General features: G+C 34.9%; 1 protein-coding gene across 2 annotated transcripts; it reads left to right on the top strand.

Moving 5' to 3' along the window:
- The first annotated feature begins 225 nt into the window (after positions 1–225).
- LOC106177995 (G1/S-specific cyclin-E-like) lies at positions 226–16,025 on the top strand. 2 transcript variants are annotated; one of them, XM_013560972.2, is made up of 11 exons: positions 226–353; positions 674–711; positions 2,346–2,436; positions 2,724–2,777; positions 7,278–7,625; positions 8,026–8,172; positions 8,414–8,509; positions 8,807–8,944; positions 9,253–9,364; positions 12,965–13,122; positions 13,424–16,025. In XM_013560972.2, the coding sequence occupies exons 2-11, from the start codon at positions 698–700 to the stop codon at positions 13,559–13,561; spliced, it is 1,296 nt and encodes a 431-aa protein (XP_013416426.2). In that variant the 5' UTR covers positions 226–353; positions 674–697; the 3' UTR covers positions 13,562–16,025. The 2 variants fall into 2 exon arrangements, with proteins under 2 accessions (XP_013416426.2, XP_023933046.2); XM_024077278.2 differs by lacking the exons at positions 226–353; positions 674–711; positions 2,346–2,436; positions 2,724–2,777 and adding an exon at positions 4,996–5,255.
- The last annotated feature ends 222 nt before the right edge of the window (positions 16,026–16,247 follow it).

Raw genomic sequence — 16,247 nt, 5'->3', positions numbered from 1 at the left:
GAGTCTCATATGATGGTGAGCTAAGTTTAAAAAGCACAAATATTTCATGATGTCAATCCAACAAAATATTTTATTGTAAATTAAAGCGATTTCATTGTCCGTCTGCTCATCCCATTCATGACCAAGACATCGCTTTGTTTACATCGAGGAAAGTGACCCAAAAGTTTTTTTAACACTAACAAATGCTGAGGAAATGTTCCAAACACGTTTATTGAATATCTAAGTCACTGGAAAAATAATTTCCGTGAATTTATTTTGATTATTTACCGATCTTCTCCCGCCATAATCGTGCATGCGCAAGAACAGCTGCGTACGTCCACTTGGCGGGACCGAGACTTGGCAGGCAGGCCCAGGTACGGGAGTAGCTCCTAAATTTTTTTTGCGCAATTTGTTAAATCTTACTTTAACTTTTGGCTAATTCACGCAGAAATGAAAGACTAATGTCCATATTGTGTAATTATGCCCAAAAATCCAAAGTTGCTAGTGACGATCGCAGTTTTACAGAACTTTAAAAGTGGCCAAATATTGTTTGACCTACTTCGGACTCCATTGTTGCCTCTAGTGGGTGGATGGCGGAAAATATTTCATCTTTGTTAAGTGATTGCAGAGTTTTATCCAGCGCGTAATGTAATATTTTGGGGTTATTTGCATCAAATACGCATTCTATTTTCAGATACCTCTTGAAGTTTGGAAGATCATGTCTAGAAGGAGGTGAGTTTTGCAACTAAGTAACTTCATGTTTTTCCCCGCCATCGGATCTGTTAATGAACTTGGACTAAATTAGTACCATGTATTTAGTCAGTGAAAATTGTGTAAAAATTTAGATCATGTAGATATAGCAGTAAAAAGATGAACTCTTATGGGTAGGGAGCATATTAAGGAAAATGTTAATGAAGTGTTTATTTATTAATTAGTTTAATTAGCTGTTGAGTGTGGAGTATGGTTCAATCATGAAAGTTTTGAAAGTCTATACAGCAACAAGCTAGTTTGTTGTGTCTCAGAAACTGAATTTAGTCCGTTTTTATTGCACTTGTTCGTTTTCTACAATGTAATGTTTGCAGTAGCTCATACTGTGTCATTTGATTTGGTTTTACTTTTAATTTAAAATGCAACAGACCATGTACTGTAAAGGCTTCATCAGGATGTCATAACAATAGTTTATAGTTGAAGCCAAGTTTTTTAAGGTTTCACTTTCTCTCCTTTCAAAATCCTTTGACAATTAGTGGAAGCAAACATTGAAATGTTTTCAAGTAATTAAAAAAATATAACTGCAATTTCTGCCACATTTGAGGAGTCATTTACAGTACATGCTGATTAAAAAAAACCAAAAAAAAAAACAGCTGATATTTTGAGTCATCTAAGTAAGTGTAGCAGGGCTAAATTATGGGGGACGGGAAAGTGATGTCATGTAAAAAAGATCAATGCCTTTTTACGGTGTGTGGTATCAACCCCTAGCCTTCTCAGTCAGCATATGGTATGTGTAAATGAAGTTTGGCATCATAGTTCTGTGTATTATTATAGATATAAACTGGCTTATAGATTGAGGATTATGCTGGGCAGCATTCTGTGCACACAAACTTGTGAAAATGAGATCAAAATTGATCTGCATGTGTTTCTTATAGATGTTTCAATGTTCAGTTGTTAATATGAACATTCTTTGATATTTTGTTTGTTATTTTGGGTGTGGGAGTAAATGATTGTATGCATAAGAAAAAAAAAACAAATAATTAATCTGTGTGGTATCTACTAGGTTGTTGATACCAATTACGGCATTTACTGGTGCAGATAACTGCTGACATGATCATGAGTTAATTATAAGGTCATGTTGTTTCATTCAAGGAAAAATAAGAAAAAAACATACTTCTTTTATTTTCATTCATCTTGCATTAGCCAGGCCTGTCAGTAAAACAGGCATTTACTAGTAAAAGGGGAAAAAATTACAAGTACATCTGACAAACAGGTGATGAGATTCTAATGGGAGTTGATTAATCTGGAAAAAAATGATGAATGAGAATTTCGTTATTATAAGTAAAAAATGGTGATAATGTCCGAGTTGGTCGTATTCAATCCTGAAGGCACTATGCCAGATAAGATGCCCTGTTTGTTATTGAATGTGACTGTTTTGAAGCTTTATTTGCAATATTTTCAGTGATGGAAGCAATGGAAAATTTATGTCTAATCTCATTGGAGAAAAAAAAAAACATATCAGTTCAGTTTTATATAAAAATGCCACATCAAATATTTGACTATTCAAATGATAAAAAATATTCAAAAATATTTTGGAGATTATATATCTTCTCTATTAAAATGGCTTCTATTTAAATGTTATTTACTACTGGTTGCAGTATTCGCTTACTGAGGAATAGAAAAACGAAAGAAGTCCCCGAAGAAAAGGAAATCTTCGGACAGAAGAGGAAAGTGGAAGAGGTGGATGAGGTAAATGCAGTTGGGTTGAAATAAGAGTCATACCTTAGATTATAAAAGTATTTGAAAAAATTTCTAAAATATTTTTGTTATCACCAGTCAGCTACGCCTTTTTTTCCTTTTTTTTTATTAAATGGTTATTTACATAGTTAGTTATGTCTTGAAGTTAAACAATTTGAAATAAATGGAATTTAACCTATTTATATGATAACTAATTCCTTTGTATAACTGCAACCTCTTAGTTGCTTTGATTTTAGTAAACATTATTATTATTTATGTATGAAATGATGGTTTTCCAGGACTCTGACAGAGAAATGCAGGTGAACAAAAGAAGGCAGCAGTTTCAGATACAGGTAAAAGAAAACTGCTCCAAACTTCTTGGGCTTTTCCTATCAAAGAATGTTAAGTACATACATGTGAACCATAATTATATTGCTTGTGGACAAAAAATTAATTGAAATATCAATTTGCATTTCTACTTCAGAAGGGTTATTTTTCTTTTTTATTGGAAATTTTTCTGGAAAATGCTTCCAAGATACACATATATTTTGTGCAAGCACATTTGTATTTACTTTATTTAGCCCAAAATGTTTTTATTCAAATATCTGAATACTTTTAATCAAATTGAAACTTTGAACCAAATCAAGTCAAAATCGGAGAAAAAATTAGAACAGTTTTTGCATTTTCTTTGCCAGTTAAGAATCTGAGGTATTTGAGTCGAATTTTATTTTTTTCTGATCATCATCATACAATTCATTTAATAAATTCTCAACCTAATATGCAAATGAAGGTCCCCCCCCCCCTTCTTTTTCTAATGATCTGAGTCACTACAGTATTATGCTTGGGTATTTTTCTTCTCATGATCACAGAGTTTACCTGCATTGTCTGACCATTATAGCAATTAAGTACTTAAAAGATATAAGCGATATCAAGCCTCCGTGACAAGTTCAATTAGCAAAATATAAGCTGTTTTTTATAAATTGCACTTAACTGTAGAAGCAAGTTATTTGACTTAGTTGTACAATTTGAAAAGTGCAATATCAGTGGTGTGTTACTTTTCTGATGTAATCTGGAAGCAATGCTTACAACCATGTGTGTCCACTGGGACACCATCCAATCTCAAATATGGACCTTTTCTAATGTTGTAGATAAATTATAGCAGGTAAAAAATTAATCATAGCATTAATAATCAAAATTATTAATAGTTCTGACCCCTCCTCCTCCTACTCCTGGGGTAAATCAGCTGTAGGGTTTAAAATGGGGGTTAGGGTGGAGAGGGAGGGGTTGATTACACTCAAAAGTGTGTCAAGATGAAGTGGAAATTATAACAATGATGGCCATGGTCTGTACTCCCCTGCATTAGTAAACAAACACAATGGGGGAAAGCCTCCGAGGTATTCCTCGGCAACTTGTAGAGAATTTGGCCCTATGGCTTAGTTTGCTGAAGTATTAATACACAGGTGTGAATAATAAGGGTATTGACAGTACAAACACCCCCTTGTTTTCAGGGTGAACTGTTTGCTTTGAAAGCCCCTTTGATTCCTGGCACACGGGGAAACTCCCCAAGGGTTATGAAATTATAGCCAAGATGATACTTTTCTTTGCCATTTAGCTGTTTGCTTTCATACTATTTTGAGTTGGTCTATGGCGGGAAACCCCCAAAAGGTAAATTTAGCAACTGGGTACAGTAATGGATTGATGTTATTCTTTCATTTGGGCAAAACTATAGGTTTTTATTGAAATGTTTGAATTTTGGTATACTTTGCTTATGATAATGAGTAAGAGTAAGTTGCCATTTAAGATCAGTTTTTCACTGAATGCAAAGAATGGAAGTCTCAATACCAGAAGTGTATCTGAGTTTTTTTTTTTTTTTTTTTTTTAATCTTGAAAATTAGATAAAAAATTCAAACTTCAGGTATGTTAAGGCAAAATTTAGCTGTCTGTTTACAAGCCCCCCCCCCCTTCACTCCAAATTATTTGAAATCCCCAAAGCTGCAGATGCCAGTTGGCCTAATAACACTAAAAGCAAGATCATTTTCTGACATGTCTTGTATTTGAGACAGCAGGTTTCCAGTAATACAAAATTTCCACAAAATATCAAAAGAAATTCTGAGAAAAGATGGAACATGTTCTCCCAATTGAACATGATGTTGTTCTACAATATAATGTCAACACTGCTTACATAACAATGAACAAGTCACACATTGATGCCTTCCTCTCCTACTAGAAATTAATTTCAAATGTCTACAAAAGCAGTAGGGACTGGTGCAATTATTTTTACAAACAAATAATAATGCTTATTTAAAATTGATAACCTGAGACCCTGGTGAATTAATCTGTACTATTTCTGGTCCAAGTAAGGTTATTTTGAATCCCCCTTCCATATTAAATGACTCCAAGCTGTAGGAATCCAGTTAGCCCAGATTATTCTGTGTAAACAGAGCATACATAAGTGGTCAGTTGGGGTCATTCTGTGGAGAAGGAAATGCTTTGTAGCTGTGGTCAATCTGTTAATGACAAGAACAGTGGACAGGCAGCTGGGGTCACTCATGTGGACAGTGGTCACCTCTGTGTTGAGGCTGTGGTCAGTCTTCCTGTTCAGTTTAGTTCAGGACTTGGTTAGATATAACTAGTACTTTGCTGGGCAGAGAGGTCACCATAACAGGAATTTTGCAGTGTCTATTTGGATCAAGGATCACTTCAGATCCATGTTATGTTTAGGTTTTATGGATAGTTCATGACATTCTTTGTATTTTGAATTTGTACCTGGCTAATCAAAAATGAAGGAAATGAGCAACCAAGGACACGACAGAATGGAGTTGTCTTTCTCTGTAAGTTACTGAATTGTATTTTAAAATCATTTCTTAACAAAGCAATTTGTATATATATTAAAAAAAACTTTCTCCATGAGTAAACTCGTGAATGATAACCATCATTTAGGTGAAAACAATTTTAATTAACAACTTACGTTTATTTGATAATACCAATCTTTAAGATTAGTTCTTAAAAGCCATGTCATGAGACATGGGTCAGATAACCCCCTAAGACCTAGGGGCAATAGTCTTTTTCATGGGTTAGAAGTTGAGCCTTGCCTAATTACAGGTGTCTTATGTGATGTAATTCTGTGTACAATAGAGAGGTGGACTTCTGATGGTATAGATAGGAAGGTGTTGAAAAGGTAATCATAGGAGTAATTTGCTATTGTCGGTGAGATTGCTGATAACCCTTGTCTTTGATGTTCATATATCGTCCATGTCCGTATCTTGGTTCTTTGAAACAAACAGCGTCATTATCAGAGTTGTTTTCCTAGACGAGCTCAGCAGTTGTCTCTATCATTGACAGATCTTTAAAGTAAAAGTATTGTCTTCTTTTGGTTATGTAATGTTTCCTAGGCTGTGTTTCCACTGAAGTTGTGGTTTCTTACCTCAGGAAGCCACCTCTCTTTTGTTACTGGGCTTTTGTGACACTAGGTAAATTTCTTTTAACAGTGAGATATCTTAAAAGATTGTGCTATCTGCTGTCATATAATGTTAGAGAATTGTAACAGGGTGACTGGACTGGGCTAGACTGGTCATGTGATAGTGTTCTTAATCTTTGATATGGTGTTGGAATGTGTCTGAGAACAGTCTCCCTGCCCCCACCCCCTGCTCTTCCCCCACCCGTCACCCAACATTGTGAACAAAGTAATTGGCATCAAGAGGTGCAAATTATATTCAAACTTCTTAGCTTTTAAACCATGCCTAGAGAGCAGTCAGACTATTTGAGTGTAAATGGCATGCCTATCAATAAACAGATTTGATAGCCTGTAGACTATCAAATTTTCAATTCTATTTGAACTTCTGCTGCAGTGAGGCGTGGCATACATAACAAAGTTGGATACAAAGCCAGTGAATGGGTCATTGGGGAGAATGAAAGGCAGTGTTTTGATGGAGAACAAAACTTGAGGATTTTGGGTTTTGGATACAAAACAACTTAGGGGAAGAGGTTCAGTAACTTTGGTGTCATTTTCCCACAGGATATGTTATAAAACATAGGGCATGGGAAAAAAGGGGTCTAGGAGTAAAGGCATTGGGTTTAATTACCGACCATAATGCATAGTTTTGTGTAAGAGAGCATATACATCAAGAAGAGCCGATTTTTAGCAAGGCCGAGACCTGAATATGGCAGACCTACATGAAAGGAAGACCGCTTAATCCTTTAATAGTCTCTTAATGAATGTCATTGATATCCCCCAAATTAATACCCCCCCCCCCAACTTTGTGGGTGTGTGTGGAGGGAGCAAATTTATAGATAGAATGTGCACTGCCTTGGTTGATTTTATGTTCAAGCTCTAGAGAATTTAGCATCTTGTAGCAGCGATGAATAGTTCTTGATTGCACAGCAGTTATAGTGATAAAACTAATTTTGTTCTTCACGTTTGTACAGTCACATAATTACCAGGATTTGTCAAGGGAACAACAAGCATTTCCTTCCTGCTTATTCAGGGTCTTTGAAGATGAACTAAATAATTGTGTATGAAAAAAAAATGGAATTGTACCATTTCCTGTGATTAAGATTCTAATTATGTTGTATGATTCACTTGATGAAATTTTTAAATAAAAAATAATACTATAGCTAAGAATCACATTTGTCATTTTGTTACTTATTCACCCATCTAGTTTCCAATATGATTTACATTGTTAATTTTGGTTTTGATAAAAGTTATAGTGAATTTATAGACAATCAGCTTTCATGATGAAGAATCTTACATCATACTTTATTTTATTATTTGCTGTTTTTCTTCAAATAATTACTTTTTTTAAAAATTTTTTATACTTTGAAAGAAGTTCTAAATATAACCTTCATCCTTTCAGAACCAATGGGTCCCCATCTCACAGGATACAAAAGTGATCACAAGCACCCTAGTCCCCACACGGCCCTCAGGACACCCCCTACAAGAAGGGGAAGGACACGAAAGATTAACCCCACCAGACCAGATGACGGGGGGCACAAGATGGAGGTTTCAGAATCTTTTCACAACACCAATGTCACTAAGGCCATCTCCTTTACCTAAAATAAACTGGGCAGATCACGAGGATGTTTGGACAATTATGCTTAAGAAAGACTTGATTTATGCAAATTCTAGAAAGCATGATGCCTTGAATAGGCACCCAACTCTACAGTCCAAAATGAGGGCCATTTTACTAGATTGGTTAATAGAGGTGAGTTTGAGCTGTGTTTTCAGTGGAGAGCTCTAAGGTGAAAATTATTTTAATGCGCAGACATGTTTTAACATTAAAATGGATTCAATTAGCAGGATTTTGACCATGAACACTATTTTTTCTGTACCTGTCAAAATTTTCAGGTCTGTGAAGTTTAAGGTTTATGACAAGGAAAAGCTGTGAGCAATTAATTTAAGCCAAAGAAGTAGAAAATATTGTGATCATTTCTGCCAACTTATTCTTAAATGATTAAAAAAATATTGCTCAAGGGAAACTTTCACATAGTATTGTTGTTGAAAAGACCAAATGATATGATCTAGATTATTCAATTATTTTTAATTGTTAATGAATTGTTTATTTTCAGTTAATTGTTTAATATTTCAAAAACTATTTTCTTCAGGTTTGTGAAGTATATCGGCTACACAGAGAAACCTTCTACCTGTCTCTCGACTTCTTGGACAGATATCTCACATTGCAAACAAATGTTCAGAAACACCAGCTACAGCTACTAGGAATAACTTGTTTGTTCATAGCAGCAAAACTAGAGGTAGATTATTGTTATTATTATTATTGTTTGTTTTTCCATTAGAATTTTAGTCAAGTATATGTTAACTGAAACAAGATGATAAACATGGTGTAAGAAAAAGAGTAATGCAATTTGATGCTGTCCCAAGATTTAATTATATATCAATAATAAGTGAATATTTTTCAAAATTAAAACATTTCTCATTTATGTTGTTTTCGCTGTATAGATATGGGCATTATAGTAATACTGTGTACTATTCCAGGAAATCTACCCACCAAAATTGTCAGAGTTTGCCTATGTTACTGATGGTGCTTGTACAGAAAATCAAATTTTATGTATGGAATTAGTGGTTCTCAAGGTAATCATTTTTGTGGCCCACTCAGAAAGTATTTAAATGCACTAGAATATTTTTCTATCTTCAGACCTATTTAGTTTAAATAATTATGAATGTAAAAGCTCATTTTTACATTATTAATTACTGATATTGTGTTTAAGTTGAGTTAATTATTACCAGATAAATAATTATAGGCTGTTTTTGAAAAACTAGTGCAAAGTAACAGTAACAATAACAGTTATAAGTTTGGAAAAAATAATTTGACCCTAGGCATAAATGTGACTTTTGTACATTCTAGACATTTGATTATCCACATTTCAGGCCCTGAACTGGGATCTTGCCCCCATGACAGTCATCTCTTGGCTCAATGTGTACATGCAGCTCATTGACATCACAAACAGCAAGAAAGACTTCATCCTGCCACAATACTCAGCACACTACTTTGTGCAGATAGCCAGGGTAAGACTTACCAGATCACATTTATTTATTTCATAAGAATATTTATCCATGATGTATTGTGTAAACAGTGCAGTATCTTCTTTCACATCAGTTTACACATTTTGATAACTTTCTACAATATTCATTTCTGTATTTCAGTAGCAAGATTTGTTTATGCTGGATTCAGGGTGTCTACAATATTCATTTCTACGTTTCATTTGGTAGACCTGTAAATGCTGGATACAAGTTGTATAGAATATTCATTTCTACATTTTAGTTGCCAGTTTTGTGTATGTTGGGTGTATAGAATATTCATTTTTACATTTCAGTTGTTAGATCTGTGTATGTTGGATACAGGGTGTCTTCAATTCTCATACAGTGTCATAGCAGCCTCCGCTCTGTACCACATGTCATCAGATGCCATCGCATTTAGAGTATCATGTAAGTTTGTTACTGAATCCTTCCTGACATTTTAATGTGATTGTCTGAAAGCATGGTATCAAAATTTTAAATCAAAATATAGTTTTTAATGTTGATAGCTGTTGAACTGTTATGTGACTTCAAAAAGACCTATCTTGTTTAAATAAACATCTAAACTTAGGACACGCAGAATTGAAATGCCAAGAGACTGTCTTTGGATGTGATAAGTTGGCTTTTTGTTCTCTGGAGAAAAGTTTCAAAAGTGAAACCAACACTTGCTCCAATTATTGTACCACCAGCGTTAGCGCTGGCGGTACACATGGTTTCGGTCCCGTCCGGATCGTTCCGCCGGCTCCGCCGGCTCCGTTGGCTCCGCCGGCTCCGCCGGCTCCGCCGGACGGCTACCGTTACCGCTTCTCCTCCTAGACGGTAAGGGCCCCCGTACCCATCTCATGGATTTAGGTCACCTATAATCTCAACTCGTTCCACGTAAAATTTGGGCTTTGTCGGTATTGGGGTCTGGGTGTGGCACTCATTGCAATGCACCCTTGTCTAAAAATGGCAAAATTAAATGCTAATTATCTACCCTACGGAAGGAGTTATGGGAAAAATTTCTATAGACGGCTTTCCAAAAGTCATATGTGTAGATTTCAAATATACCCTTGGATTTGACCTTTGACCTCTACTTCAAGGTCAAATGGGCCAAAATTTTCAAAAAAATGAAATTTTTTACGAAAAAAATTTTTTTTGCCCTGTTATTCAGACACCACACAGACTTAACCAATAATATTATTGGGAAGTGTTACCCTTCAGGTCATCTTTCATCTCCATCAATTTGGGGTCAATCGGTGCATTTTCACGGGAGTAGCGGCCATAAGATACCGAAACTGAAAACTGTCTCTAATTCGGGAACCGTTAATGCTAGAGACCCATTCTTTTTTGCATTTTGTAGAGCATGTAAAGCCCAACACTGAGGGTGGTCTCGGTTTTTTTGTATTCCATACGGTTTTCGAGTTACGCTGTATCAAAAAGTACATATTGGTGGTAAAAGCAAAATGTGCAGTACGGTAATGGATAATAAATTTTGAACTCTGGAAAAATAAAATATAAGGCTTGGCAAAGCAGACAACTTGTGTTCAAAAATGACATTATTTCATCAAATTTGAACTTCTGAAACTTCAGAGCACCTCCTATTTCAAGAATTTTGACCAAAATGACATTTTCTTTATTTTAATTAATTTTTTCTGTACGAAATTTAAGGCACATTATGGTAACTCCAAAATTATAACATCTAGTCCCTTATATCTCCAAAACTGGCAGAGATAGGTCCATAGTTACTATTGAAGTTGAATAGGAAGTCATATACTGGCAATCTTACTATGACCTTGAAATTGACCTTTGACCTACTTTTCACCATGAACTGAACTTTGCAAATTTTTCTTCCCTTTTATCTCCAAAACTGGCAGAGATAGGTCCATAGTTACTATTGAACTTGAATAGGAAGTCATATACTGGCAATCTAAATGTGACCTTAAAATTGACCTTTGACCTACTTTACACCATGAACTGAATTTTGCAAATTTTGCTTTCCTTTTATCTCCAAATCTGGCAAAGATAGGTCCGTAGTTACTATTGAACTTGAATAGGAAGTCATATACTGGCAATCTGTATGTGACATTAAAATTGACCTTTGACCTACTTTTCACCATGAACTGAATTTTGCAAATTTTGCTTTCCTTTTATCTCCAAAACTGGCTGAGATAGGTCCGTAGTTACTATTGAACTTGAATAGGAAGTCATATACTGGCAATCTAAATGTGACCTTAAAACTGACCTTTGACCTACTTTTCGCCATAAACTGAACTTTGCAAAATTTGCTTCCCTTTTATCTCCAAAACTGGCAGAGATAGGTCCATAGTTACTATTGAACTTGAATAGGAAGTCATATACTGGCAATCTAAATGTGACCTTAAAATTGACCTTTGACCTACTTTTCACCATGAACTGAACTTTGCAAATTTTTCTTCTCATTTATATTCCAAAACTGGCAGAGATAGGTCCATAGTTACTATTGAAGTTGAATAGGAAGTCATATACTGGCAATCTAAATGTGACCTTAAAATTGACCTTTGACCTACTTTACACCATGAACTAAATTTTGGAAATTTTGCTTTCCTTTTATCTCCAAAACTGGCTGAGATAGGTCCGTAGTTACTATTGAACTTGAATAGGAAGTCATATACTGGCAATCTAAATGTGACCTTAAAATTGACCTTTGACCTACTTTTCACCATAAACTGAACTTTGCAAATTTTGCTTCCCTTTTATCTCCAAAACTGGCAGAGATAGGTCCATAGTTACTATTGAACTTGAATAGGAAGTCATATACTGGCAATCTAAATGTGACCTTGAAATTGACCTTTGACCTACTTTTCACCATGAACTGAACTTTGCAAACTTTTCTGCCCTTTTATCTCCAAAACTGGCAGAGATAGGTCCATAGTTACTATTGAACTTGAAAAGGAAGTCATATACTGGCAATCTAAATGTGACCTTAAAATTGACCTTTGACCTGCTTTACACCATGAACTGAATTTTGCAAATTTTGCTTCCCTTTTATCTCCAAAACTGGCTGAGATAGGTCCATAGTTACTATTGAACTTGAAAAGGAAGTCATATACTGGCAATCTAAATGTGACCTTAAAATTGACCTTTGACCTACTTTACACCATGAACTGAATTTTGCAAATTTTGCTTTCCTTTTATCTCCAAAACTGGCTGAGATAGGTCCGTAGTTACTATTGAACTTGAATAGGAAGTCATATACTGGCATTATAAATGTGACATTAAAATTGACCTTTGTCCTACTTTTCACCATAAACTGAAGTTTGCAAATTTTGCTTCCCTTTTATCTCCAAAACTGGCAGAGATAGGTCCATAGTTACTATTGAACTTGAATAGAAAGTCATATACTGGCAATCTAAATGTGACCTTGAAATTGACCTTTGACCTACTTTTCACCATGAACTGAATTTTGCAAATTTTGCTTCCCTTTTATCTCCAAAACTGGCTGAGATAGGTCCATAGTTACTATTGAAGTTGAATAGGAAGTCCTATACTGGCAATCTAAGTGTGACCTTGAAATTGACCTTTGACCGATTTTTTATCATGAACTGAACTCTGCTAATTTCTTTCTCTTTTAACTTCAAACTTGACAGAGATAGGTCCATAGTTACTCTTGAACTTGAATAGGAAGTCATATACTGGCAATTTACTGTGACCTTGAAATTGACCCTTGACCTACCTTACGAAGAACTTAAATTTGATTGTACCATATATATTTTTTGCAATAGTTAAAAAATTCTTGTTGATTGCATTTTTACAGCTTGTCAAGCACAAAACTGGTGGCTGTGTCCCTTATTTTGTGTATGTGGGGGTCTATACGAATGCGTTTGCTCCAGCTGGTGGTACAATATTTGGAGGCGGTATCGCCTCTCTGATCCTCTAGTTAAAGGATTAATTATCTCTGATCATAGGTGACTGAAGACAAATTTCTATAATATTTCACTGTAAATAACAAATATTCATGTCATTTATTTATTTATAATTTATATCTCACAGCATTCAAGTGGCTGGATATTGGTGCATGCTCACAGTGGATGGCAGCGTTTGCGCGTACTGTGCGTGAAGAGGGGCTAGTGGAACAAAAGTTCTTTCCAAATGTTTTACACGAGGAAGCTCACAATGTACAGACACATTCTGTTGACCTCAAGATGCTGGTATGTAAAATTCCTCTCTCTCTTGCTCATCCCCCCCTCCCCCCCTCTCTCTCTCTCTCTCTCTCTCTCTCTCTCAGTATGTCATCTTTTACATGTAAAATTAATCAATTTTAATTGTTCTATGTACGTGGTCTGTGCTTTTTTTGGGGGGAGGGGGGGGGAGAGTTGGGAAACATTATGCAATTTTGAGTATTTATTGAAGACCTCTCTGTATCTTTTACAATGATGAAGGGGTTAGAGCCTGTGCATGTGTGAATTAAGTGTCTAGTGGGTAGTTAAGGATTTTTCTTTTCACTTCCAGGAAAGAGCACAAGAGCTTCAGCTAGAGATAGAGCTTTCCTCACGAGCCAGTCCTGATTTGCATCGACAGAGTCACGAGATCACCATGTTAACGCCTCCCTCTAGCAGTCGAAAGAGCCACCAAGATCTGCAATCATAGGATCAACTTGTCATATTCATCTAGCCATTTTACAGCAACACTTGGAGAGAAGAAAAGAAAGTAAGACTACAATTGACAAGGTGCAAAAAGGCCAAGAAGAGGAGTAGGATTTCTGTCACCGTGTTACAGACAACTACGGTTGGATCAACAGCAAAGCTTGTTTCGGTGAAAAGAGCAAAGATGGAGAGGTTTTTCTTTGGATGTGAAGAATAGTCTTCTTACAAGAAGTCTTCTTTTATGTAAGGTTTCTTTTATAGACAATTTTAGCCAAAATGAAGATTCAGTAGTTGACCAAGATTCAGCCAAGATTTAAAGGGCCATACAATGAAACTTAGCACCCATGTCTTATAATGATTTGATTAAGATATTAAAATTGCACAATCATTAGTTGATCATAAAGTGAACATCTTTTCTGCATTTTATATTGTTCCTTGATATTTTACTAATGCTGTGCATTAATTTATTCAGTTGCTAAGTTGTTAAATAATTGGAAGCTTTGGTTTTTTTATTATCACAAACATACACTGAACATTTTACATTTTGCATTTTTGCATTGTGTTAGACTCCTTATTTGAAGTCTCAGCAGCAGAGTAGAGCTCAAATATGTGTTAATTTCATATTATTTATTTTGGATTTATTCCATGTTATTGGCACTATTGATTTCATCTTTTAAATATTTACTGAATTTAGTTCTTAAGTCACAGCAAATTTCAGTATAAAACGTTTTTAAAAACTTTCAAATTTTTTAATAACATTGGTTTGTTTTGCATTTATGTTGCACATGGGTTGGTCGAGCATTTGACTGTGATAGATATTGCAAAGAAGTGTGGTGTAAGTTTGAAATACTTGATGATTCATCGAAGATTTAACAAAGCTTGTAGATTGAAATGGGTTATTCAGACTAGGGAAGATTGCATGGGAGTATCAAGCTGTGAGAAAGTGCATGTGATTTTGAATTAGTTGAATTAGTTCCTTTTCAGCAATGCACTATTGGACTTGGTTTGACAGGTAGAACTTTGAATTTGTGATATGCTTCAAAAGTATGTTTTTGGAAATTTTTATATAGTTTAAACAAGTAGCACAAGTTTCAAGGTTTGACTGAGGTTGGAGAGGACACTAAGTGGCCCGTGTCTTCAATCTTGGGCATCTTTTTAAGCTGTGGTTGATTTTAGTGATAAAGCTGCATGGTGTCATGAAGCACTTTTTCCCCCCTTATTTACAGACCTGTTTAAGTTTCATGCGCCATGCCCTGTGCATAAATACCACCAGTCAAGTGTTCAGGTGCAGATAAAGAGTCATTTGAGAAATGCACTGTTTCAATGTAATTATGAGAATTTTGCAATCTAAATACATGTACTTGTAATTACCCGTAAATAAGAGCCAGCTTCTGTTTTAAAATGGGTAGTTTTAAAAATGGGCAGTGTTTGCCAGCTGGAGGTGAGGCTTTCAGCTGACTGCTAATCTTCCCATTTAAATATGATTCAATGAAAAAGCAGGGTGCTTTTGTGTAGTCATGTACAATCATAATCAATATGTCACTTTTAATCTCAGTCAGGTTCTGTAGCTACAGCTTGACCTTTATTATTATCTTTTTTCATCTTTATTTTTTTTTTAGAATATAGCAATTATCTTGTCATATGACTAGGCAGTCCATATATATAAAGTCTGCTGCAGTGAAGGTTGACTGGAGTCATTAAAATCAAATCTGTTGAAAGCAATTAAAAGCTTTTTGCTGTTGAACCTTAAACAATTTAAAGCTATATAAAGTTGAAAATTGAAGTCAAAATGCTTGACATGTTCTATCCAAACCACCAACACTGAATATACACCACTCTTCAGTAAAATTACTAGTCTTCCCAAGATGAAATATTTCCCCACTTGACAATAATTGTTTTAGACTTAATAATCATTTTAGTATACGTAGTACTAGTATTACAATTAGAATGAGTGACATTTGGCTTTAGTTAAAAGAATATGAAAAAAATAAGTGTACCTCATTGATTTTAATATATTATGAATTCAGTAAGGACTGCAGATCATTCTTTGTTGAGTTTGATTTGAATGTTCAGTAATTTTAAATTATATCAAATGTGATTTGTGTGCTGCTAAGGAAAGTTGGAGATTATAACATTAAATGCAAACATGGTATATGTTAAGTGATGTTATGATATATAACAAGTTTTACATAGACCAGCTATAATCTTATATATAGAAGGCAATGGCATTATAAACTGGGAATATTTATCTATTTTATTTATCAAATCTAGCTCATTGCAATTGTATTATGTAAAGAATGTGTGGAGTGTCTGTAAATTTAAGCGTCAAAGACCAAAATATTGTGGTACAGAATGTATTTATTGTTAGAGAAATGATTTAAGGAATGTTACGAATTAGAAACGTGTGGAACACTTGGTAAGTTATACCAAGCAAACTTGTATTGAATAAAGTGAAAACTGAAGTATTATTCTTGTCTTATCCAGTTTGAAATCATAACACTGTCTGTTAAAAGACAAGCATGGGTTCATGGAATTAAATTTTTGTTGTCTGTTAAAGTACATGCAAGAAAACTAGAATTTGGTTGAAAAGGAGTTGATCTACCAATCGCAGTGCAGTAGTCATGACTTGGTGGAGCTGGTTGTTTTACTTCCACCAAGAACAACTAATACAATATACTCGACCTCTGTTG

The sequence above is a fragment of the Lingula anatina genome, chromosome 4 (assembly GCF_051362555.1).
Source record: "Lingula anatina isolate TDL-2025a chromosome 4, LinAna3.0, whole genome shotgun sequence".
In the NCBI taxonomy this organism is placed as follows: domain Eukaryota; kingdom Metazoa; phylum Brachiopoda; class Lingulata; order Lingulida; family Lingulidae; genus Lingula; species Lingula anatina.
Note: the sequence above shows the minus strand (reverse complement) of the source record. Positions and strands in the feature narration are given on the sequence as shown.

Bases quoted from the DNA above. Each gene is read 5' to 3' on its own strand.
- LOC106177995 (XM_013560972.2), top strand. The intron at 2,437-2,723 runs GTAAATGCAGTT...ATGGTTTTCCAG, and splicing joins AAGTGGAAGAGGTGGATGAG to GACTCTGACAGAGAAATGCA. The intron at 8,173-8,413 runs GTAGATTATTGT...GTACTATTCCAG, and splicing joins TCATAGCAGCAAAACTAGAG to GAAATCTACCCACCAAAATT.